This window comes from Macaca thibetana, chromosome 16 (assembly GCF_024542745.1).
Source record: "Macaca thibetana thibetana isolate TM-01 chromosome 16, ASM2454274v1, whole genome shotgun sequence".
NCBI lineage: Eukaryota > Metazoa > Chordata > Mammalia > Primates > Cercopithecidae > Macaca > Macaca thibetana.
Window position 1 is genome coordinate 77,192,927 of NC_065593.1, and position 26,722 is coordinate 77,219,648.

Genomic DNA, 26,722 nt, shown 5'->3' on the forward strand with positions numbered 1-26,722 from the left:
AAGGATGTCAAATTGTCCCTGTTTGCAGATGACATGATTGTATATTTAGAAAACCCCATCATCGCAGCCCAAAATCTCCTTAAGCTGATAAGCAACTTCAGCAAAGTCTCAGGATACAAAATTAATGTGCAAAAATCACAAGCATTCCTATACACCAATAACAGACAAACAGAGAGCCAAATCATGACTGAACTCTCATTCACGATTGCTTCAAAGAGAATAAAATACCTAGGAATCCAACTTACAAGGGATGTGAAGGACCTCTTGAAGGAGAATTACAAACCACTGCTAAACGAAATAAAAGAAGACACAAACAAATGGAAGAACATTCCATGCTCCTGGAAAGGAAGAATCAATATCATGAAAATGGCCATACTGCCCAAGGTAATTTATAGATTCAATGCCATCCCCATCAAGCTACCAATGACTTTCTTCACAGAATTGGAAAAAACTACTTCAAAGTATAGAACCAAAAAAAAGCCCACATTGCCAAGACAATCCTAAACCAAAAGAACAAAGCTGGAGGCATCATGCTACCTGACTTCAAACTACACTACAAGGCTACAGTAACCAAAACAGCACGGCACTGGTACCAAAACAGAGATATAGACCAATGGAACAGAACAGAGCTCTCAGAAATAATACCACACATCTACAACCATCTGATCTTTGACAAACCTGACAAAAATAAGAAATGGGTAAAGGATTCCCTATTTAATAAACGGTGCTGGGAAAACTGGCTAGACATATGTAGAAAGCTGAAACTGGATTCCTTCCTTACACCTTATACAAAAATTAATTCAAGATGGATTAAAGACTTAAATGTCAGACCTAAAACCATAAAAACCCTTGAAGAAAACCTAGGCAATACCATTCAGGACATAGGCATGGGCAAGGACTTCATGTCTAAAACACCAAAATCAACGGCAACAAAAGCCAAAATTGAGAAATGGGATATAATTAAACTAAAGAGCTTGTGCACAGTAAAAGAAACTACCAACGGAGTGAACAGGCCTCCTACAGAATGGGAGAACATTTTTGCAATCTACCCATCTGACAAAGGGCTAATATCCAGAATCTACAAAGAAACAAATTTACAAGAAAGAAATCAAACAACCCCATCAAAAAGTGGATGAAGGATATGAACAGACACTTCTCAAAAGAAGACATTTATGCAGCCAATAGACACATGAAAAAATGCTCATCATCACTGGTCATCAGAGAAATGCAAATGAAAACCACAATGAGATACCATTTCATGCCAGTTAGAATGGCGATCATTAAAAAGTCAGGAAACAACAGGTGCTGGAGAGGATGTGGAGAAATAGGAACACTTTTACACTGTTGGTGGGACTGTAAACCAGTTCAACCATTGTGGAAGACAGTGTGGCAATTCCTCAAGGATCTAGAACTAGAAATACCATTTGACCCAGACATCCCATTACTGTGTATATACCCAAGGGATTATAAATCATGCTGCTATAAAGACACATGCACAAGTATGTTTATTGTGGCACTATTCACAATAGCCAAGACTTGGAACCAACCCAAATGTCCATCCATGATAGACTGGATTAAGAAAATGTGGCACATATAAACCATGGAATACTATGCAGCCATAAAAAAGGATGAGTTCATGTCCTTTGTAGGGACATGGATGAAGCTGGAAACCATCATTCTGAGCAAACTATCGCAAGTACAGAAAACCAAACACTGCATGTTCTCACTCATCGGTGGGAATTGAACAATGAGAAGACTTGGACACAGGGTGGGGAACATCACACACTGGGGCCTGTTGTGGGGTGGGGGGAAGGGGGAGGGATAGCATTAGGAGATATACCTAATGTAAATGATGAGTTAATGGGTGCAGCACACCAACATGGCACACGTATACATATGTAACAAACCTGCACGTTGTGCACATGTACCCTAGAACTTAAAGTATAATTTAAAAAAATAAGAAAAAAAAAGAAGTATGTATGGACAAAGAGATAAATTAAGTTTTTACCTTTTTGGTTTGAAGTGGCTGTGGGGCTTACAAATGGAGATGCCCAGTAGGCAGATGGAAACCCTAGAGGGAAGATCTGGGCTGGAGATCCCAGTGTGATCTTCTCTGTGCCTCTTTCTCCTTGCCTGTATGCAAACGGAGGTATCAGGACCTACCTCACTGGTTTGATTAGGCTATTAAATGGAGGTCATTCAGCAAATAATTACTGAGCTCTTGGTGTATATCAAGCATTTTCCTATAATAGATACTGAGAAGATAGCAGTGAATAAAATACACAAAAAATAATTCCTGTTCTCAAGGAACTTACATTATAGCATGAGAGTACAGTTAATAAAATGATTAAGTAAATTATATTGCATATTAAAAGGTGATAAATAGTATGAAGAAAAATAAAGCAGAGAAGTGGGGACAGGGAGTGGTAGGAGGGTTGCAGTTTTAAACAGGGTGGTTAGAGAAGGCTTTGCTGAGATGACATTTGAACAAAGACCCAAAGGTAGTGAGAGTGAGTTGAGTGAGTCATGGTCCACCCAGAGGAAAAGTATCCAGATAGAGGGAAAAGCAAGTGCAACAAAGGCCTTGAGGTGGGAGCGTGTTTGATGTATATGAGGAAGAGTAAGGAGGCCAGCATGGCTAGAGCAGAGTAACAGAGACAAAGTCAAAGAGGTCAAAGGGGAATGCAGTGCACATAGAGGGCCAATATGTCATTGTAAAGGCTTTGGCTTGGGGCCAGGCGGTGACTCACTCCTATAATCCTAGCACTTTGGGAGGCTGAGGTGAGCAGATCTCTTGAACCCAGGAGTTTGAGACCAGCCTGGGCAACATAGTGAACACCTATCTCCACAAAAAATAGAAAAATTAGCCAGGTGTGATGGTGCACACCTGTAATCCCAGCTATTTGGGAGGCTGAGATGGGAGGATCACTTAAACCTGGGAGGTTGAGGCTTCAGTGAACCATCATGGTGCCACTGCAAGACCCTGTCTCAAAAAAGAAAAAAAGAAAAAAAGACTTTGGCTTTTACTCTGAGGGAAATAGGAGGGTTTTGAAGGTTTTGAGTGGAGGAGTGATATGATCTGCAGTGTTTGGAAGACTCATTTGGTGCTGTAGGAGTCAAGGAGTCAGCTAGGCACAGGGAGTGTTGTGAGTAGGCTGTTCAGCAGGCAGAGCAGGGGAGCAGCAGTCAAAGGTGCAAGCAGGGAGACCAGTTATTAGCCAGGGAAAAATTAATGTATGTAAAGTGCTTGCTCAGAGCTTTGCATTTAATATATGTTCAATAAATGGTATCAACTATGTGAATACCTATCAAATTCTACCATTAACCAAATCAAGACTTGCTTTCTCAGGAAATTAAATGAATTATCTTTGCCAGTTATTTGACATTTATTTAACATATTTTGAATTAATTTACTTCTGTATATTTATTTAAATATCCACATATTTCTGACTTTTCTCTCCATATATGTGTGTGTCTGTGTGTGTGTGTATACACATATAATTATTATTTTCTTTCTTTCTTTCTTTTGAGACAGGGTCTCATTTTGTCACCCAGGCTGGAGTGCAGTGGGGTGAACATGGCTCACTGTAGCCTTGATCCCCAGGCTCAAGCAATCCTCCTGCTTTAGCCCTTTAAGTAGCTGAGACAACAGGTGTGTGCCACCATGGTGGCTAATTTTTTGTTGTTTTTTGCATACAAAAATTTACCACTACGGTTTTTTTCCCTTTATTTTTGAGACTAAGTCTCACTCTGTCATCCAGGCTGGAGTGCAGTGGTGCGATCTCGACTCACTGCAACCTCTACCTCCCAGATTCAAGCGATGCTTGTGCCTTGGCCTCCTGAGTAGCTGGGATTATAAGCGCACAGTACCACACCCAGCAAATTTTTTTATTTTCAGTAGAGACGGGGTTTCACCATGTTGCCCAGGCTGGTCTTGAACTCCTGGCCTCAAGCAATCCACCTGCCTTGGCCTCCCAAAGTGTTGGAATTACAGACGTGAGCCACCACACCTAGCCCATCACTACAGTGTTTTCACCATTCAAGTTTATGATCTTGGTCTTTCCTTTGTGCCTCTGTATAGGGCCAAAAGAGAGACATTGGGTACTTTGACAACCTTAAAGCAGACTCCAGGAATATCACCTTTTTTTTTTTTTTTTTTTTTTTTGAGATGGAGTCTCGCTCTCATTGCCCAGGCTGAAGTGTAGTGGCATGATCTCAGCTCAACGCAACCTCTGCCTCCCAGGTTCAAGCGATTCTCCTGCCTCAGCCTCCTGAGTAGCTGGGATTACAGGCGCCTGCCACCATGCCTAGCTAATTTTTAAAAATTTTTAGTAGAGATGGGGTTTCACCATGTTGGCCAGGCTGGTCTTGAACTCCTGACCTCATGATCCACCTGCCTTGGCCTCCCAAAGTGCTGGGATTACAAGCATGAGCCACTGTGCCCAGCCCAGCATGACCTTTTTAACCAAATCCAGCAACAAGAACTTTACCGTTTTTCTCAATAAAGTTCAAGCAACCACCATTGGGTACAAAGGCTGTGATTTTCTCGCTATTCTTGATCAGCTGGATGCTGGCACACTTCCTGATGGCAGAATTTGGCTGTTTGGCTTCAACCTCTACTTTTTCCAGCACAATTCCTTTTGCATGAGAAGCACCTCTCATGCAACCCTCAAAAGGGCTGGCCTTCAGGGCTGTGCCCAAATGGGCTTTCTTGTACTGTTTATCATGCCACTTCTGGTCTCGTCAGTGACTATAGGGCTTCCTAGCAGCATGAAGTCCATGATACTTGCCCATCCTGTTGTCACCACAGGCCTGAGTGAAAGAGCTAATTAAAAAAAAAAAAAAGAAAGAGCTACTTTTTGTAGACACGGGGTTTCACCAGGTTGCCCAGGCTGGTCTCAAACTCATGGGCTCAAGTGATCCATGCACCTTAGCCTCTCAAAATGTCTCCATTTATACGTTAAATACTATGTCTTAAACATTTTTAATCTCCTTAGTTATCAGGCAATAGCAAGATGACCAGATAAATAATAACCAGATAAGATAACCAGATAAGTAATAGCCACGCCACAATAACAGTGAAAACGCCAACATCAGCTAACATTTCCTAAGCACTTACTGGGTGTGAGAGGCAGTATAGGGAGATAAATAAGAGCATGAGTTCTGGAATCAGACTGTGCTAAAATATAGGTACAACTCCCTCTTGGGCAAGTTATTTAACTGACCTGTGCTGCAGCTTTTTCATCTGTAAAGTGGGAGTGATCATAGTATATACTCATTAGGGAGGTGAGGATTAAATTAGATAATATGTATATTCTTTTTAAAAAAATTTATTTTTATTTTTTTATTTTTTATTTTTTTTTTTTGAGACGGAGTCTTGCTCTGTCGCCCAGGCTGGGGTGCAGTGGCCAGATCTCAGCTCACTGCAAGCTCCGCCTCCTGGGTTCCCGCCATTCTCCTGCCTCAGCCTCCTGAGTAGCTGGGACTACAGGCGCCCGCCACCTCGCCCGGCTAGTTTTTTGTACTTTTTAGTAGAGACGGGGTTTCACCGGGTTAGCCAGGATGGTCTTGATCTCCTGACCTCATGATCCGCCCGTCTCGGCCTCCCAAAGTGCCGGGATTACAGGCTTGAGCCACCGCGCCCGGCCTATTTTTATTTTTTTTTAGAGGAAGGTCTCACTCTGTTGCCCAGGTTGGAGTGCAGTGGCACAATCATAGCTCACTGTGACCTCAAATTCCTGGGCTCAAAGGAACTTCTTGAATAGCTTGGACTACAGGTATTTGCCACCATGCCTAGTTAATTTTTTAAATTTTGTAGAGTTGGGGGTCTTGCTATGTTGCCCAGGCTAGTATGGAGCTTCTGGTCTTAAGTCATCCTCCCATCTCCACCCCCTGAGTGGCTGAGATTACAGGTACGCGCCATGGTGCTTGGCTATAATTTTTTTTAAATGAAGCTTCAATTTTCTTTTTTTTCCTTTTTTCTTTTTTTTGAGATAGAGTCTCACTCTGTTGCCCAGGCTGCAGTGCAGTGGAGTGATCTCGGCTCACTGCAACCTCCGCATCCCAGGTTCGAGCTATTTTCCTGCCTTGGCCTCCCGAGTAGCTGAGATTACAGGCACCCACCACTACGCCCGGCTAATTTTTGTATTTTTAGTAGAGACAGGGTTTCATCATGTTGGCCAGGCTGGTCTCAAACTCCGGACCTTGTGATTCGCCTGCCTCAGCCTCCCAAAGTGCTGGGATTACAGGCGTGAGTCACCGCCCAGCTGAAGCTTCAATTTTCAAGATAATATGTGTGTGCTTAGTCTAGTTACTTCCACACAATAATAATAGCTAACATTTATTGAGCTCTTACAATATGCTAAGCACTTCACATGTATTGTCACACATCAGTCCCACAATTGTCCTATAAGGTAGGTATTATCATTCCCTTTTTATAGATGAGGAAACTGAGATCGAGAAGTTAAACCAAGTATCGAATTTGTATACTAACATTAGGCTTTACTAAGTGTCTTTGAGTTGGAATGAAAAGTAGAATTTTGTGCATCCTCTATTCTACATCTGACAGAGAGATAGGAGAGTATAAAGAGACTACCTATTGAGGGGCAGAAGGAGATTTTTACATTGTTGGTGGTATTCTATACTCTTAAGTCTCTCTAGGTGGAGACTGGAATGCTTTGAAGGAGTATGAGTTGAAAAAGACTGATAATAGCAACATTTGTTTAATTTCTATAAGACAATGATAAAAATAGATTGAAGTGATTTACTTTCAGCACTACTTGCTGGAATAAATAACACAGTTGGTGTGTGTTATTTATTTAAAGGATAAGAATTAAAGGTTTAAAGGATGAGAATGTTTCCTCATCCTTTAGTCTCAAGTCTAATTCTGGCTCTGCTCTAGTCCAAAGGCTACTTTCAGAGGTATGAATTTGCTGTACCTCATCTCAAGATCCCCTGGTAGTTTCAGCATGAACAAGAGCATCTTATATTCCAAACTAGATTTCTAAGCCCACCCAAAATTATTCCTGGAAAAGTCTTGTTCTGCTGGGATTCTTTGGCCTGAGATAGAGGAGGCTAAAATTTCTTGGTTGTCTTAGGTCCTCAGTGGGGCCCTGAGGTGGTTTGAGGTCAGCCTTGCAGTTTTAGAACTGGGCAGGATTGTGGAGATGAGGGAATAAGGTCTCACGATGTAGCACAAGGGCATTTGCCCAGATACCTTCTTCTCCTTAGTTTTGGACCAGACCCTGTGGAGTTGGATGTTAGTGAGAGGTGACTGCCATGTTAATATCTTCATAATGCTTCTGAGAAGGCTGTTTTTGCTCCTTTCCTTCTCACTTACCTTACTATTTCTAGTATAGACTTTTTGGGTAGGGCTGAAGTCTCTAGAAGCTTTGATAGGATTTCAAACAATAGGATTCCGGGGTTGCCAGCTAAATCTAAACAGGTCTCCTTTTCTGGAACTATGGAGGGAAAACAAAAGATAGATTTTTAAATACCTTCTGAAATTAGAAATCGACCATGTCTTTACTGATTATTTATAATAATAATATCAAGTCAGGAACTAGAGGTACAGTAAAACATTAAAAGTCTGTTCTATTTGGTAGAAAGGCCATTTTGGTTACTGAGCAGACAGAATAAAATGGAATGTTAAAAAATACTTTTAGTTCAATAACGTCTAAGCAAATGTAGTAATATTTTTAACACAAACATGAATTTTGTGTTAATGATTATTTCCTGGTTCTAGGCAAACTCCCATTACTATAGTACTACTTGTAAGAAATAACTTCTCTTTATCCTAAGAACAGTTCATAGCTTATGAATGAATATATTTTCAAAACTGTATACAGTATTTGGAATTTGGAATGTTTATCCTAGAAAACATGAATAATGATTAGCTTTTCCAAGGCAGCCTGTTAAACTTATAAACAAACCGTGAGGGGATTAATGACAATATTTCAACGACACCTACACATCATTTATAACCTTGGGGGAGAAATAACAGAAAAATTATTTTCTATTACTTAGTGGAAGCATGTGACACCTTAACTAATGCTTTCTAACCTGCAGCAGACTCTCCAGCCCTAGCACTGAGGGTAGAGGCTTCATCAGTGTGAGGAAGCTATTTTTTCAAGAACAGTAAATTATCGACACTCTAGATTTACATGAGAGAGTGCATTTTTCTTTTTATGAAAAAAAATTTTTTTAAAAAATAAAAGCAATGCCTCTCAAAGTAGTGCATACACTTGGTAAATAATTCAGACATTATAGGCCAGGCGCAGTGACTCACGCCTGTAATCCCAGCACTTTGGGAGGCCGAGGTGGGTGGATCACGAGGTCAGGAGATCGAGACCATCCTGGCTAATGCTGTGAAACCCCATCTCTACTAAAAATACAAAAAATTAGCCGAGTGTGGTGGCGGGCACCTGTAGTGCCAGCTACTGGGAGGCTGAGGCAGGAGAATGGCATGAACCCGGGAGGCAGAGCTTGCAGTGCACCGAGATCGCACCACTGCACTCCAGCCTGGACGACGGAGCAAGACTCTGTCTCAAAAAAAAAAAAAAAAAAAAAAAAAGGATTCAGACATTGTAGAAGGCAGCCAAATTTTTCTACACCAGTCACTCACTCAGTGTTCTCACTGGAGACCAAAGGGCAGTGTCTCCTGCAGGAGGCATCTGGACAGTGCAAGTGCCTGCCTGATGTAGTTAACACTGTACCAATTTGTTTAGCAAATACTGTTCTGGAGAAGCAGTTCAAAAGTAACTCACATCCCAGACTACACCTTCCTGACCTGTCTCCCAACTGGAAGCCTGTGAATGATGTTTACTGTGCAGTGAGTTGTAGCTGCCCAACTGCCTTCTGTTCATAACGTCTCTACTCACCCACTGCCTTGAGGAAGAGATTCTTATCTGTTAGCACCTTGATAAAGTCTGAGAAGTTCACCTTCCCATCTCCTGCAACAAAAATCTGAGACTCAGGACAATGATAAGATGTATTTTAATTATCAGAGTATATATTAAATGTAAAAATTAAAACACTCTGGATGATTTAATATTAAAAAAAGAGCATTTGAATTGAGCAAAGAAAGAGCATTGGAAATATGCTCAGGTGAGCCCTGGTCTTCTTGAAGTGGTCTTAGCACCATTATGTGAGTCCTCCACAGCCCATAGAAGCAACACTGGTTGTAAACATCCAGCCAGGAGCACCCAGCCATTGCAGTCTGTCCGCCTGCTCTTTTCTCAGAGCCTGGCCATGTTTGCAAGGAATCTGCCCTGTCTTCCCATGCTATAACCGCCCCTATTATTCCTACTTTTAACATCCCCAAGCTGTATTCCATTTCCTCTAAAACTGAAGGATGATGAATATTATTAGAGGGGTATGTGTGTGTTTCCATGAAATAATAGAAAAATTTGACACTGTTAGTAGAAGCAAGTGACACCTTAAGTGACATTGAATGACAGGTGGAACTGATGTTGATTGAATGGGGCACTGACATTGAATGGGGTGGAGAGAGGTGAGAGGAGATAATATGCTGAATATATTTTTCACACAGCATATCAGTTTGGGCTACTAATAATTTGGTCAGTATATTCACTAAAAACATTACCTGTACGCTTTAAAAATACCAACAAAAGTGCTAGGGCATTTAAAATTCAATGTAGGTAGGACTTGATGGAAAAAGAAAGATTTGTTCTATTTTGATTCAAACAGAAACAAAAGGCTTGAATTCTCTTGGTAATGAGTCATTATTAACATTGTTACTGCTTTTGTATCTGTTATTTCAGGGCACCCTCCATGTACAGCTTCCATGTACATCAGGACAGGTAACCTGAATTTGATATTGAAATCAGACAATCACTCTTGGCTTCTACACAGCATTTTTCAAATAGTCCATTTTCTAGGATTAATTTGATTTCACAACTTGTACACATACCTCACTGATCTCCTTAAAGGGACATATACCATACACACACAGACACATACACATATGTGTGTGTCTCTTTAAGGATACATATGTGTGTGTATACATAGATATATGGATATATACATATATGCATATTTGTATATAGTATTCAAATATATAGTCTACAAACATATACAAATATGCAAATATACAAATATATATATATATGGGGGCAAGTAAATAAGGTTTGTTTCTCATGTTTATACAGTCATTAAAAGAAAACTATATATTCACAAAAATCTTTTATGGGAAAAGCAATGAGAAGCCAAATGACTCACGATCAATATCAGCACATTTCAATTCATTATAGACATCATGCTTGGTTAGATTCATTCCCAGCTTAGCTACAGTGCACATCAGTCCATGGAAATCAATACAGCCAGTTTTGTCCTTGTTGAAGAAGTTGTAGGCATCTTGGAAAGCTGGGGAAATAGGATTAAGTTATTCAGGACAGTTATTCAAGAAGAAGTATATACACTAATAGGACTAGGACAGACAATATAGTTGACTGGAGATCATGTTCTAAAAAAAGGATTGTGAAAAAAATGAGTGCTTAATAGACATTTCTTATACAGTATCCTTCCATGGAACTTGAACTGGAATGAACTAACTGTTGCAAAACCAAGTGTTGGTAAGTAAGATGGCCTTCCAAAGATATCCACACTGTAATCCCTTAACCTGTGAATATGCTATCTTACATGGCAAAAGGGACTTTGTACATATAATTAAGATAGATTCTTCTGGGCTTGATCTAATTACATGATCCCTTATATAGCTAGAAGCCAGAGAGATGTGGCAGAAATCAGAGAGATTTAGAGCATGAGAAAGACCTCACCCACCATTGCTGGTTTATCAGCCAGGAACTTCTCTGCCTGCTAAAGAGGCTGAGAAGCTCCTGGCTGATAAACAGCAGGGAAACTGGAATGTCAGCCCTACAAGAGAAAAGAACAGAATTCTGCCAAAAATCTGAATGAGACTGGAAGCAGATTCTCCTCCAGAGCCCCTAAATAAGAGGCCAGGCTGGCCAACACCTTAATTTCAGTCCTATAAGACACAGAGAAAAGAAACCAGCTGTGCCCACCTGCACTTCTGACTTATAGAACTGTGAGATAATAAATTTGTGTTGTTTTAAGCTGTTATGTGTGTGGCAATTTGTTACAGCAGCAATAGAAAACTAATTTGTCAAATTGGACCCAAATTATATATATGTGTGTGTGTTTTATATGGATCCAAAGTTTTTCAAAGAAATAGTCAAGGCACTAACTGGAGCCAAAATTAGATAAGTATTTTCTGAAATTAGTGAATGAGGAAATAAACCGGGAACAAAATATATTCCAAATGACACCAAAATAAAACTTACTTCATATCATGTTCAAGTCTCAGCATCTCTATGTATAAGAATGATTAATCTCCTACAGAGATAATGATACCTGCTCTGTAAGTATGTAATGTAAAAAGGTAATATCTTTCTCCTTGATAAAAGGTAGGCTTCTCTAGGGCTGGAACCAAACTATCTCTGACTTGTTTCTGTTTTTCCCATTATCTCTTGCATGTTAGTAGGCAGTCAACAAATATTGATTGCATGCTTTCCATGGACCAGGCATTGCTCCAAGTGCTTAGGATATATTAGCGCACTACATAGACAAAGATCTGTGCCTTCATATAAATGTAATAAATAGATAAATTAGATGCCATTTTAGAAGGTGATACATACCATGGAAAAAAGAAAAAGTAATTCTGGGTGGATGATTAGAAAGAAGAAGAGAAATGGAATTCCTACACACTCCCACCTTTGTGTCTGTTTCCTGACTAGCACCTGTACCTACATGACCTTCCTTTCTCTCTGCGCTGCAAATAAACTGTATGCTCTTATCCAGAGCCAATCCCTCCCTTGTGGATTGGAACTCATCCCCTCTCTCATATTCAAAGAATTTACCTAAGAAAGGGTCCCCCCTTAGGTAAGGGAAATATCATTTTTTCATTTTCTATTATATCAATCCTATTGTTGTATAAACTTTTGCTATTTCTCCCTTAAAAAGTACATTGTGACCCCATTTCCCCCTCCAGCTATTGCTACCTCTGCCATTTGTCTCTTCTTCCTATTAAAAATTTAGTCATTTATGGCTGGGAGCGGTGGCTCCTGCCTGTAATCCCAGCACTTTGGGAGGCCAAGGCGGGCGGATCACGAGGTCAGGAGATCAAGACCATCCTGGCTATCACGGTGAAACCCCATCTCTACTAAAAAATACGAAAAATTAGCCGGGCGTGGTGGCGGGCACCTGTAGTCCCAGCTACTCGGGAGGCTGAGGCAGGAGAATGGTGTGAACCGGGAGGTAGAGCTTGCAGTGAGCCAAGATCGCACCACTGCACTCCGGTCTGGGTGACAGAGCGAGACTCCATCTCAAAAAAAAAAAAAAAAAATTAGTCATTTATTTCTATCAGTGTGGATTCATGGATGTTTATTTTATACTTTGGGTTATAATCAATTCTGTATTATTAATTTTTATTGCTCAAATAGAAAAAGTTGTTGGAAGACAGAGTATATGGATACAGATGCTGGTAAGGAGGCAGACATGGAAGTGAGAGTCTATGGACATTCTACTCTGATTGCTTCAGTTTTCTTCATGAAAGAAAGGAGACCTATTGACAGTGAGGATGGGAGATGCTAGGGATCTTGAAGTATTCAATAAATATTTATAGAATGAACAAATTAACCTCTCATAGGAAAGCTGTGAGGATTAAGCACTGTAAGGAACACATTTTCTAGTTTCCATATTTGATGTTTTGTTATCTGGGGCCTTGCTGGCCCTGGAGGGACTGCCCCTCTCAGGGCTGGTCAAAGTCGATTGATTCTTTGATTCATTTCTGTCTCCTGGGTCAATTTCTAAATTGGTTCTAAATTTAGTGGAGTAAAGCATCAGCCTCTCCAGAAACCAGACGCAACCAAACATAGCCACACTTGACTTCTTTGAATTTTTCTAGTGCATGATGTTTTCCCTTTTCTCTGGCCTTTGTAGATTCTGTTCTTTTTGCCTAGAACACTCCTCTCAGCACTATTTGCCTGATTTACTCCTAGTCGCCATTCAGCCTTCTCTGGGACTCCCCTTCTTCCCTCACAAGACTAAATTTAGGAGGCTTTCCTTTAAGCTCCTATAACACTCTATACTTTTCCTATCATAACTTTTGTTATATTGTTATTTAAATGATTTATTCAGCAAGTTCGTGGCTTTTTTTCTGAGATGGAGTCTCGCTTTGTCGGCCAGGCTTGAGTGCAGTGGTGTGATCTCTGCTCACTGCAACCTCCACTTCCCAGGTTCAAGCAATTCTCCCTGCCTCAGCCTCTCAAATAGCTGGGATTACAGGTGTCCACCACCACGCCCAGCTAAGTTTTGTATTTTTAGTAGAGACAGGGTTTCACCATATTGGCCAAGCTGGTCTTGAACTCCTGACCTCAGGTGATCGGCCTGGCCTGCCTCAGGCTTCCAAAGTGCTGGGATTACAGGTGTGAGCCACTGTGCCCAGCAAGTTCATGGTTTAACAGACTGTCTTCCCTGTTAGACTTCCTATCAGGTCCTACCATGTCTAACTTGTTTTGTTATGTTTCCCACGCCTAGTACATTTTTGGCATTAAATAAATATTTGTTGTTTGGATGAATAAACTTTAACCAGTGTAGCTCATTTTATCATTATATTTTTTTCTTTGAGAAATCCTAGGACTGTAGCTGTGTTTGTATTCTTTATTACTTGATTTATACTTGTTCTTTTGTTATTTTTGTTATTTTTGCATTTGTTCTTTTCCACACCCACAAGTTCTTCTTTGAATACAATTATTTGACCAGCACTGACTAAATTCTAGGGAGATGTCCATTTAAAAGCAATTTCCCTCCTGTCTCACAAAAATATAAGTTTTTTTCCCTTTCTCTCAAATGATGGTGGTGTAGACAACCTGTGAAATCTCAGATCTTTCTTAGAGAAGAAAGGATCAGACATATTAAGGAGCTGTTATCTATGCTTCAATTTTGAGGATGATTCTCATTACCTGCCATTTGTGAAGCACTTAGCTTCTTTTCTTTGTGTTGTAATTGGCATTGAAGAGATCCTGGTAAGTCTCTATCCCTGAGGAAAGATATGAAAATACTTAGATTTACTACATATGTGAAACCAGCAGACATTAGTCCTATTCATCAGTTTCTGCTACTGGAATGACTGTAGCATCTCAATGTATCCAGTCTACTATCCTAAGGGATCTTCTATTTAGGATAGTCAATAGCTATAGGATGAACAGTGAGAAAATGTTGGCCACTGAGATCCACCTCTGCCCTAAACTTGCCCATCACCCCTCCCTTAAAAAATTGTAATTTCAGGCCAGCCATGGATGCCCAACACCCCTCCCTTAAAAAATTATAATTTCAGGCCCGCCATGGTGGCTATAATCCTAGCCCTTTGGGAGGTCAAGGCAAGAGAATCGCTTGAGCCCAGGAGCTCAAGACCAGCTTGGGCAACATAGCAACACCCTGTCTCTACAAAAACCAAAAAAAATTAGCCAGATGTGCTGGCAAGGGCCTGTAGTCTTAGCCACTCAGGAGGCTGAGGTGGGAGGAATGCTTGTGCTTGGGAGGTCAAGGCAGCAGTGAGTCAAGATTGTACCACTTTGCTTCAGCCTGGGTGACAGTGAGATCCTATCTCAAAAACAAACAAACAATCAAAAAACCAGTTATGATTTCCCCCATTTTATACAATAGGAAACAGAAGCTCAGAGTAATTAAATTATTTGTCTCAGGCTATACAGATAGTAAACGGAAGACCTTAGATTCAAACCTAGATTTGTCTGACTCCAAAAATCAAGGACATAATGCTTTACACTATTCCTGTTGTTAGAAATAGAAGTTGTTTCAATTTTCTTTTTTTTCTGGCTCCAACTCTCAGCCTTGAGTTTCAAATTTTAAAAAAGCATAAACATTGTTGTGGTGAATACCCTTACAGAGAAACCTTTGCATCTATGACTATTTTACAACTTTCTTTTTAAAAAAACTTTTACAACTATTTTACAATTGTCAAATTGCATTTTTAACAGCATATGTATGTGTGTGTAAGAGAGAGAAACAAAGATAGAGAACGCTTCTGAAAATCTGAAACCCTGGGTGACCTTTCCTTTATTCAGGAAAGTAAAATCTGGGAAAGGCAGGAACATATTAATACTTTCAAGATACTTTGTACAGATCTGAAGTAATTTATTAGTTTAAGAACACAAAAATACATCATATAAAACTGGGTTTGCTTATAATATGATAAGTAAAATTTAATTACATTTAAGTAAATGTGACTTAACTCAAACATTTAATTATAATCAATTTTATAAATTTATTTAAAGTGTCTTTAGTTTTGATACTTGTAGAACTAAAAGTTTAAAAAATATGAAATCTCATAGTTTTGTGGCTTTATAAGCAGTTTAAAAAGTAAAACTAGGCCGGGCACAGTGGCCCACGCCTATAATCCCAGCACTTCGGGAGGCCGAGGCGGGTGGATCACGAGGTCAGGAGATCAAGACCATCCTGGCTAACACAGTGAAACCTCGTCTCTACTAAAAATTAAAAAAAAAAAAAATTAGCTAGGCATGGTGGCGGGCGCCTGTAGTCCCAGATACTTGGGAGTGGAGATCACGTCGCTGCAATCCAGCCTGGGTGACAGAGCGAGACTCTTGTCTCAAAAAAGTAAAACTAGAAGAAATACTAAACATTGTAGTTAAACAAAAAATTATTATGGTTTATTAATTTAGTATCCCCTAAAGTATTTATTAGATTCAACTCATTTTCAAAGAGGGGCCTGGGAGAAAAGGAGGTAATAGTCTCAGAACTGTTCTTAACTTTTGAAAGTGGAATTTTATCTAACTTGTCTTATTTTCTCAGTTTTTACTAACATTGAATTCTTCTTCTGGTGCTTCCTCTTTATTACTTACTTGCATTTCTTCTCTTTCTCTCATTTTTTCAAGACAGAGTCTCCCTCTGTGGTCCAGGCTGGAGTGCAGTGGTGTGATCGTGGCTCACTGCAGCCTTGACCACCCAGGCTCAAGAATCCTTCCACCTCAGCCTCCCGCGTAATTGGAACCATAGGTGCATGCCACCATACCCAGCTAATTTTTTATTTTTTGTAGAGACGAGATCTCCTTATGTTGCTCAGGCTGGTCTTGAACTCCTGGGCTCAAGTGTTCCTCCCTCGTCTACTTCCCAAAGTGTTGGGATGGCAAGTGTGTGCCACTGTGCCCAACCTGTAATTTCTGAAGCTCGGGTTTGTCCTTACTCAGATAGGTTATTTTATATTTATTTTACTGATGTTCCTTGATTCATGATGGGGTTACATCCTTATAAACCCATCATAAGTTGAAAATATTGTAAATTGAAAATGCATTTAATTCACCTAACCTACATAGCTTAGCCGAGCCTACCTCAAATGTGCTCAGAACACTTACATTAGCCTACATGTGGGCAAAATCATCCAGCACAAAGCCTATTTTGTAATAAAGTGTTGAATGCCTCATGTAATTTATTGACTCCTGTACTAAAAGTGAAAAACAGAATGGTTGTATGAGTATTTGAAGTTGAGTTTCTACTGGATGAGTATTGCTTTTGTACCACTATAAAGTCAAAAAATGGTAAGTTGAACCATTGTTAAGTTGGGGACCATCTGTATTTCTAAATATAAACAAATTTCTTTTGCATGATGTAAAAGATGCAGTAGATAGGGAGATACTAGGTTCTCAAGAAGCAGGAGGAAAGCAGAATTCAAGGCAGTGTAAAGATCTTTTTTTTTTTCCTTTTGAGACAGGGTCTTGCTCTATTGCCCAGGCTGAAATGCAGTGGTGCAATCTTAGCTCACCCTATCCTCTGCCTCCTGGGCTCAAGCAATCCTCTCACCTCAGCCCCTGGAGTAGCTGGGACTACAGGTGTGCACCACCACACCCAGCTAATTTTCGTATCTTTTTTTGGTAGAGGCTGGTCTCAAATTCCTGGGCTCAAGTGATCCACCCACTTCAGCCTCTCAAAGTGCTGGGATTACAGATGTGAGCCACCATGCCTGGCCAGGCAATGTAAAGTTCTTATTACCTGTCTTTAAAAAGACAGTCATGGCACAATTTCAAACCTTACCTTGGATCAAACATTGGAGAAAGACTTTATTTTACAAAGTTTCAAATGACTGAAGAACCTTACATTTGGAATGAACCTAATCCAGCCTCTCATCTAATGTAGGAATTCCCTTTACATGTAGTGTTGTCTGGTTTTTGCTTAACTACTTTCAGTGACAAGGAACTCACTACCTCAAAAGATAGCTTGCAGAGTCAAGGACACTAGAAAAGATACACTCAAAATAGAAAGTAAATGGATAATTGTGAAAGAGGAAAGAAATATTCTTCTTATGATCTGATAAAATATAGATCAGGCTCTCAGTTTTGGTCATTAGTGGCTGCTTATTTAAATTTGTTGTTAGGTGACTGAGAAAAAGCTATTGTTAATGTCACAGGCAAATCTCCCTTCCCAATTTTAGCCCAGGGTCAATCATGGCTGATTTACCAGCTTTTGTTTACCAGCTATATTTGAAATATAGACCCTTTTTCTACACTTTGACTTGGTTATAGGTTTAAGTCTTCTTTATGAGCTTCTAAATTTTTTCTTCTTTAAACTGGCACTCAAAATATCTCAAGGTATAACTTATAACTCCTTGAGCCCCCTAGAGTATTTTGTATACTAACATAAAAACAGCTTCTTCTTTGGGAGGACAGGAGGGAGAATTCTGCTCTTCCTATCAAAAAAGATGTATATCTTTTTCTTTTCATAAAAAATCTTTCTCTTCAATTCCAATGTTTTGTTTTATAACTAAACTTACCATATAATAAATATTTGAAGAGTATTTTAATTGTTTCATCATAATCTTTATGAGTATTTAATATATTAATAATTTTTTTTTTTTCTGAGATGGAGTCTCGCTCTGTCACCAGGCTAGAGTGCAGTGGCATGATCTCAGCTCACTGCAACCTCTGTACCCCAAGTTCAAGCAATTCTCCTGCCTCAGCCTCTTGAGTAGCTGGGACCACAGGCACATGACACCACACCTCATTTTTGTATTTTTAGTACAGACAGGGTTTCACCATGTTGACCAGGATGGTCTCGATCTCTTGATTTCGTGATCCGCCCACCTCGGCCTCCCAAAGTGCTGGGATTACAGGTGTGGGCCACTGCACCCGGCCAATAATCTTAATAATTTCCTTTTTTAAAGGGGCTTCCTGGTAAAGATCGGAAAACCTGCTAGACAAAATTCTGAAAGAGCTGTAGCACTAATAATTTTTTATCATAATACATTTATCACCCTTAATACATTCATTACTTACCTTTTACTGTGGGAGATGGGTACCTTTGTTAGAGGATTCAGCTTAAATTTTGGTTTAATTTCTGAAACTGCCATGTGGCCAGTGACTCTGTCTGGAATTCAGAATATACAATTAAGAAATCAGTTTACAGATTAATTCTTGATATTCTTTTGCAACTTTTTCTGCTCAAAGCCTGGAGTTTGAAAAGTCTAGGGCCTCAAGGAATGGTAATAGATGCAAACTCAAGTTAGAGGTATGCATAAAGTTGGAAGGCCATATGGAAACACCCCTTCATTGTTCCCAGATTTCCAAGCAAAGTTGCTTGTCGCTGCTCCCCCTTCAATTAGTGTCATTCTGATCCTATGTAAAAATAAATGCCAAGTGAAATAAACCAGATACAGAAAGACTGCTATATGATCTAACTAATATGTGCAATCTAAAATAGTCAAACTCATAGAAGCAGAGAGTAGAATGGTGGTTGAGGAAGGAGATACGGGGAGATGTCGGTCAGTGATACAAAGTTTGAAGATGAATAAATTCTGAAGATCTAATGAACAACATGGTGACTATAGGTAATAATACCGTACTGTATACCTGAAACTTGCTAAGAGATTAGATCCTAAGTGTTCTCACTACACACACACACACACACACACACACACACACACACACACACACAATAGTAGCTATGTGAAGTGATGAATATGTTACTTAGACTGATTGTGGTGATTATTTAACAATGTATACATATACCAAATCATCTAGTTGCACACTTTAAATAATACAAATGGTGCCATGTGACACAGATAATGAGCATTCTGGAAATATTTGGAAAAAGTTATTTAAAGATGCTATTTAATTATGAAATCAGTAGAGCATTTCAAGTCATAATTGACAAAGAATAAAATGTATTTGCCTACTTGTTTACATCTTAGATACCTGCCTAGTAGTAAGTAGTTTTTCCCAGGGTGTCTTTTTGGGAGACTCATCCCTGCCCTGTCACTTCTTGGGAACCAACTGTTTTTGGTTTGTTTTTGTTTTTAGATGTGTAAAAAGGCTTTATTTGCAGGGGAGCAGGAATTTAATAAAAGAGACCAAATCCCATGTCATTGTCTGACTCTTTGGACACCTCCTCCTCCTCCTCCTCTTCTCCTCTGCTGCAGCGGGGGTGGAACCAGCAGCAGGAGCTGCAGTGCCTGGGGCAGCAGAGACAGCCACAGCCCCACCGGCAGGTACACTGGCAACCTTGCCAATATCCTGGGCAATGACGTCTTCAATGCTTTTTTCATTCAGCTCACTGATAACCTTGTTGAGCTGGTCGTCGTCCGCCTCGATGCCTACGCTGCCCAGGATCCTCTTGATGTCTTTGGCGCTGAGGGAGGGGTTGCCCCCGAGGGCAGCTAGCAGGTGGGAGGCGACCTAGCGCACCTGGGCCGGCGTCTACGGTAGCGGTAGCGGCGGCGGCGAGGCCTCCATGCATGCAACCTCGGCGGAGTCAGGGAGGAAAAACCCAACTGGTCTTGGTTAACAGTAGGAATGGGGGTGGAATACAATGCAGTTCTGCTACCCTAGACCGCGGAAGGAACTCATGAATTACCGTCGCCTTTCCACTTGGCATAGTTTGAGAAACAGGGCTTATGGACCAGAAGCTGGGTTGGTAGGACTTCCCCCTTTGTTGTTCTTTTCTTTCCAACTATCTTTTCAAAATGTAGAGTGTATTTGATAGCTCACTGATAAGAAAACTAGGTTGCTGACTTAGGAATAATGGATAATTGAATACTATTCAACCACGAGGAAAAAAGGTCTCTGAATGTTTGGTTAGAATTTGATCCATTTTCCCAGGTCTTCACCTCAGAGCCCAGAAAGCAGTTGTTTCTAAACAAATCAATTACAAGTCCTCAAAATCTGAAAACCTACCACAGAGCTGGGAACTCCGGAATGGCTCAACAATTCAGGCACTTGAAAGGTGCTGTGAAATCATCCCCATGCCTCAAAATAATCATTACTTTAAAAAAATACCTTCAATTCTCATAGATTATAGATTTTTTAAAAAGGACTTAGCATAGAATCCTACAAAATTGTGATATTTACCTACTTTTAAGCCGTGCTACCTACCACTTCTGGGCTTCAATCAGATCAGGAATCCAATAAAGGGTTTGTTCCATCACACAACTGTGACCTCATTCACTGCTCAGGCTCAAGCTGAGGGAGAGAATGACCCAAGGAGCTCCTTCCAACCTTACAGCAAGTGTGTTTTCAATGTGGTTCATTCAGCACCCTTGGTGTATATGAGGGTGTGATTTATAAAATCTGAACATTTTGACACTGTTGGGATTTCAGGGAAGGGGGAGAATTTTTGTTTCAAGTTCTATGTTAATATATTTTCATGTTAATGTCTTCATCAGGCTGGGCCTGGTGGCTCATGCCTGTGATCCCAGCACTTTGGGGGGCTGAGGAGGGCGGATCACCTGAGGTCAGGAGTTCGAAACCAGCCTGGCCAAATGATGAAACCCCCATCTCTATTAAAAATACAAAAATTAGCTGGGTGTGGTGGCACACACCTGTAATCCCAGCTACTCAGGAGGCTGAGGCAGAAGAATCGCTTGAACTCAGCAGGCAGAGGTTGTGGTGAACTGAGATCACGCCCCTGCACTCTAGCCTGGGTGACAGAGAGAGACTCTTGTCTCAAAAAAAAAAAAAAAAAAAAAAAAAAAAGTCTTCAGTCAGTTGAAAGTTGTTCAGGTAAAACATTTTACTCAGCTGCCTTCACTGAATGGTGATTAAGAAACATTTCATTAATTGTTTAAGCCTAGGAAGAGGGGCAAAAAAACTCTCATAGGCTTATAGTCTTTAGTATTATTGGGAAAAGTGATTTCAAAAGAGTAAATACAGAAAAGATTGTTTTAAGTAGAAACCAAGGTATTCATGATCTGACATGTCTCATGGCATTGTAAACCCTCTAGTGCAAGAGTTAGGGGTGTCTTTAGTCTATCATGGCTAAGGACAGATATCTCTGGCACCCAAGGCTTAGCTAGTTACGTAGTTGGGCCCCCAAAAGTGCTTCACATTTCACTTGCAGCAATTCTAGAGGTTTCCTATTCCTGCTTAGGGGAACTTGTTCATTATGAGCATAATTTGACTTTAACCTAGTCTTTTAAAACTTGGTACACTGCCTCCCATTCTGGACAGGAACAAACAAGGAAAGAAAGGGAAGGCTTAATTTATAAATTAATTCAACAATTATTCACCAAGAGCTTACTATATTAAACACTACTTATTTTTTATGTTTGTTTTTTTTTTTTTTGGTGAGGTCTCACTATGTTGCCCAGGGTTGAGTGCAGGAGCAGGATCATGGTTTACTGCAACCTCGACCTTCCAAGCTCAAGTGAGTCTTCCACCTCAGCCTCCCCAGTAGCTGGGACTACAAGGTGCAGGTCACCATGCCCAGCTAATTTTTTTGTATTTTTAGTAGAAATGGGGTTTCACTATGTTGCCCAGGCTGGTCTTGAAATCCTGGCCCCCAGTGATCTCCTTGGCCTCCCGAAGTGCTGGGATTACAGGTGTGAGCTACCACGCCAAGCTTTATTGTTGTGTTACGGCATTCTTTATATATTTTGGAGACTAGATCCTTATCAATTACAAAATTTACAAGTATTTTTCCCTATTCTGTGGGTTGTCTTTTTACTTTATTGATAATGTCCTTTCAGTCACAGAAATTAGTCCTAGAATTTTAAAGCTGAAAGATAACTAGTAGATCATCAACCCAATTCTGCCCCAACCCATCACATTTTAAAAATTATACTTTAAGTTCTGGGATACATGTGCAGAATGTGCAGGTTTGTTACATAGGTATACACGTGCCATCGTGGTTTGCTGTACCCATCAACCCATAATCTACATGAGGTATTTTTCCTAATGCTATCTCTCCCCTAGCCCCCCAATCCCCTGACAGGCCCTGGTGTGTGATGTTCCCCTTCCTGTGTCCATGCCCGCTTCATTTTTCTTTTATAGAGACAAGTTCTTTCTCTGTTAGCCGAGGCTGAAGTACGGTGGTGCAGTGATGGCTCAATGCAGCCTCCAATTCTTGGGCTCAAGTGATCCTTCCACTCAGCCTCCTGAGTAGCTAGGACTACAGTAGGCAAGTACCACCATATCTGATTAATTTTAAAATTTTTTATAGAGAGGGGTCTCGCTGAGTTGCCCAGGCTGGACTCATACTCCTGGCTTCAAGTGATCTTCCTGCCTTGGCCTCCCAAGGCTCTAGGATTACAGGTGTGATCCAGTGCTCCAGGTCCTCACTCATTTTATTTTACTGCTAAGGACACTAAAGCCCAATGAACTGAATTAATTTCTTTTTTTTTTTTTTTTTTTGAGACGGAGTCTCACGCTGTTGCCCAGGCTGGAGTGCAGTGGCGCGATCTCGGCTCACTGCAAGCTCCGCCTCCCGGGTTCCCGCCATTCTCCTGCCTCAGCCTCCTGAGTAGCTGGGACTACAGGCACCCGCCACCGCGCCCGGCTAATTTTTTGTATTTTTAGTAAAGACGGGGTTTCACTGTGGTCTCGATCTCCTGATCTTGTGATCCGCCCGCCTCGGCCTCCCAAAGTGCTGGGATTACAGGCTTGAGCCACCGCGCCCGGCCTGAATTAATTTCTTTAATGGCAGAGTCAGGAACACCTGCTTTGTAAATTGTGCTGCGATACCAAATAGGCTACAGTGTTCTTAGAGATTAAAAAAATCACAAATGGAGCATTAGAAAAGAATATAAAATACATGATAATCACATATGATTCAGTGTGGTGTGGACCATAAAGGCACAAGGAACTTAGAAAGACAGTTGGAGAGATAATGGTGTTCATTGACCTTATGGACAAGTAGATGGAGGATAGAAACTGACAAGACAATTAGGGAAAGTAACTATGGTATTAAAAAATGTAAGTCAAAGTGTTAAGCTCTATCTTTACAATGGCTTCACATCAGCTTTCACACTCACCTTTAATATCATTTGCAGTTTTCAGCTTATGCAGAGTCGCCATTCCTTTTGCTTAAAGACAAGATTAAGAATCAAAATTACATAAATTTCTGAAGTTATGGAAAGTAGACTAGGAGTGCATAATTTATCTTATTTTTTTTCCCCAGATGAGTGAAAAAATTAAGAAAATGTCAAGGTTATATGGGATATCCATCCTCATTCATATTGTTTCTTTTGGTGCCTTAATGTATTGCACTCTGAAAGCAAAAACTGAAAAGCACTGTAGTGTCAGCATTGAAATCAAGACTGTTCATTTATCATCTTTTAGGATGTAAAGAAGTGAAATGACTTTGAAAATCTGTTGATTCAGGAGCAAGATGATGATCTATTACCCACTTCATTTTCATGAATGCTTTGTTTAGGAAGGTATTGACTAATTAGATACCTTTTAATGAGATATTTCTTTCTAGTGAATTATCCTATGAAATATGTGGGTATAATTAACTAACTGCAAAATCTTCCTTCACCCCACCCCTTTCTATGGGCAGAACAACCAACCAACCAAAACCTTAATAGTACAGATTTAACTCTTTTTCTTTTCTTTCCTCTAAAAATGTGGGGTAGTTTTGTTTTCTAAGTGTGAGGAGATTAATACTCAGGAGAAAAGTGTGGCTATAATAACTCAGTTTCCTGTATTTGGTTTGGTTTGGCCTGGCCAGATAAACCAACAATGTATTATTTTAATATCAAAAAAGGTCCATGGCAGATGATGAAAACATGGAAACATGGAAAATGTTTGGTGATCCCTTTAGGTTATAGAGGCCATATAAGGTAATATATAATGCAGAAAGCAATACATATAAAGAAGAAATATCTTTCATATGGGGAAAGGATTAATTCTAATATAAAACACATAATCTGTAGAATTCAGAAAAACCTACATCTATAAAGCATGTTTTCTTTCCCTGCCTCTGATCTGTCATTCTCTCTCTCCCTATTGCTTGGCTCTTCACCCTTTCTAAATATTAGTTTGCTAGAGGCACCCTATGCCATTCTTAGACACCGCATGCAGCAATATTCTGGTTGAGAATGTGACTTAGAAGATGACAAGAAGCAGACTTTATTTTTATATGGTGACTTTTTTTTCTAAATGTATATTAGACTTTCTCTGTGTCCCTAGTAAGTACAGTTTTAGAAATTCTCATGTGGAACCTTACAACCCAAGTGCCTCTGAAGGCCAGAGTGAAGCTCTGAATGTTCACCACCAAATAATAAAAATTTTAGCAGATCTTGAAGTTGTTCATATATAAATGTTATTTCCATGTTATCATGCTTACATAGCTGAAATTCACCTTTATTCTTTAGAAAGTAGAAATGGTGAAATGGAAATGGGAGAAAAAGTTATTTAAGTGTGAAAAGTGCCATTGCCATTATGCCTATGTCTGTCATCTGAAATTTGAGTGTGAAGACTTAAATCACAGTAGTACATTTGAAGGCAAATGTGTCAATATGGCATTAAGAAATAAAATTTAGCCAGGCGCGGTGGCTCAAGCCTGTAATCCCAGCACTTTGGGAGGCCGAGACGGGCGGATCATGAGGTCAGGGGATCGAGACCATCCTGGCTAACCCGGTGAAACCCCGTCTCTACTAAAAAATACAAAAAACTAGCCAGGCGAGGTGGCGGGCGCCTGTAATCCCAGCTACTCGGGAGGCTGAGGCAGGAGAATGGCGTAAATCCAGGAGGCGGAGCTTGCAGTGAGCTGAGATCCAGCCACTGCACTCCAGCCTGGGCCACAGAGCGAGACTCCGTCTCAAAAAAAAAAAAAAAAAAAAAAAAAAATAAAATTTGTCCCTTAATACTTATATGAAGAATTTTTTTTTTTTTTAGACAGAGTCTCACTCTGTCACCCACGCTTGAGTGCAGTGGTGCAATCTTGGCTCACTGGAGCCTCTGCCTCCCAGGTTCAAGCGATTCTCCTGTCTCAGCCTCCCAAGTAGCTGGGAGTGTGCCACCAAGTCTGGCTAATTTTTGTATTTTTGTAGATCCAGGGTTTCACTATGTTGGCCAGATTGGTCTCTAACCCCTGACCTCAAGTGATCCACCTGCCTCGGCCTCCCAAAGTGCTGAGATTACAGGCGTGAGCCACCGTGCCCAGCCAAAGAAAACTTTATAAGTGAAAATGGAGTATTATTGAGTGAATCTTTGAAATAGAAACCAGTATTTGAAATTTCTAAAAATATGAAACATATTTTAAACATCTAAATTTTCTCTAAGGCACTGCAGACTTCACAGAATAAAATATATTTCAGTGGCAGCAAGTGGATTGGGGCTTATGAAGTCAAGAAAGCATGTGGGCGAGCTGAGTAGCCATGTGAAATGTATATGTTTGATAAAGAGACTGGAAGAAAAAGAAAGAATAACACTAGAAAAACAAGGGGAAGCTGGAGCAAAAGAAAAAAATATATTTTTAGAGATATGGAGAAGATAATAAAAGAGAAAAAAAGAAAAAGTGGAAGAGAAGAAAGAAGAATGATAGAAAAGTAAGCAAAGAGATCTGTAGTGTTGTGCCTTTCTGGCTTTATAAATGGTTAACAGCTAATTCTGATATGGGTGACTCGCCTGTGTTACCTGGGGTTGTTAGTTTTACAGAACTGTTTGTTCTGAGTTGCCCAGATAGGAGGGATTATCTTAAGAATGACGTTGATACAGCCGTTTTGGTTAGTGCATCTTCAATTATCTGAAAGCGGGAGACTAGAACCTCTATCAGGTAACCAACAAGTATTTATTGAGCATATACTATGTACTCAAAAACTAAGCTTTTGTGAGAGTGGGAACCTTGCTTTATCTTTTGTTCACTGCTAAACTTTCTTGAACAGTGTCTGGGTGCTCAAAAAATACTTATTGGTGAACACAGAACTTATACATGGCCATGGGAGATGGTTTCCAGTATCTCCAACTGGTAACATGATTTTAAATGCTGGGGATAAAAACTACCAGATGAACATTCCTGAAAATTTTCCAGTACTAGCAACAAAAGCAGCAATAGATGGGATAGACTGGACTTATTAAAAGGTATATATATTTTTCTTTTACAAATAAAATACAACAGGACTAATTTGGAAATGTTAGGCATGGGTACCTAGAATTTAAATTTATTTTTTAATTAAAATTCATTTTGTGGATACTTGCATAACATACCTTATTTTTTTTTTTGAGACGGAGTCTTGCTCTGTCGCCCAGGCTGGAGTGCAGTGGCCGGATCTCGGCTCACTGCAAGCTCTGCCTCCCGGGTTCACGCCATTCTCCTGCCTCAGCCTCTGGAGTAGCTGGGACTACAGGCGCCCGCCACCTCGCCCAGCTAGTTTTTTGTATTTTTTAGTAGAGACGGGGTTTCACCGGGTTAGCCAGGATGGTCTTGATCTCCTGACCTC

At 40.2% G+C, this 26,722-nt stretch overlaps 1 protein-coding gene, 1 non-coding gene and 2 pseudogenes across 51 annotated transcripts in view; all 4 read right to left on the reverse strand.

The window, feature by feature from the left end:
• LOC126939504 (uncharacterized) overlaps nt 1-26,722 on the reverse strand; it is a 557,395-nt gene that overhangs the window by 18,824 nt on the left and 511,849 nt on the right. For all 50 annotated transcript variants that reach the window (XM_050764859.1, XM_050764858.1, XM_050764860.1 and 47 more), the window contains 6 exons: nt 23,312-23,362; nt 18,342-18,432; nt 14,001-14,077; nt 10,240-10,383; nt 8,880-8,951; nt 7,340-7,460 (listed from right to left, as the gene is read on the reverse strand). In XM_050764859.1, coding sequence (XP_050620816.1) covers nt 7,340-7,460; nt 8,880-8,951; nt 10,240-10,383; nt 14,001-14,077; nt 18,342-18,432; nt 23,312-23,362 — 556 coding nt within the window. The remainder of the gene's footprint in view (nt 1-7,339; nt 7,461-8,879; nt 8,952-10,239; nt 10,384-14,000; nt 14,078-18,341; nt 18,433-23,311; nt 23,363-26,722) is intronic.
• On the reverse strand, nt 4,046-4,794 carry LOC126939513 (40S ribosomal protein S23-like; annotated as a pseudogene).
• LOC126940015 (U7 small nuclear RNA) lies at nt 18,228-18,290 on the reverse strand. Its single transcript, XR_007720542.1, has one exon. It is a non-coding gene; the product is annotated as a U7 small nuclear RNA (small nuclear RNA).
• LOC126939478 (60S acidic ribosomal protein P2-like) lies at nt 19,402-19,938 on the reverse strand (annotated as a pseudogene).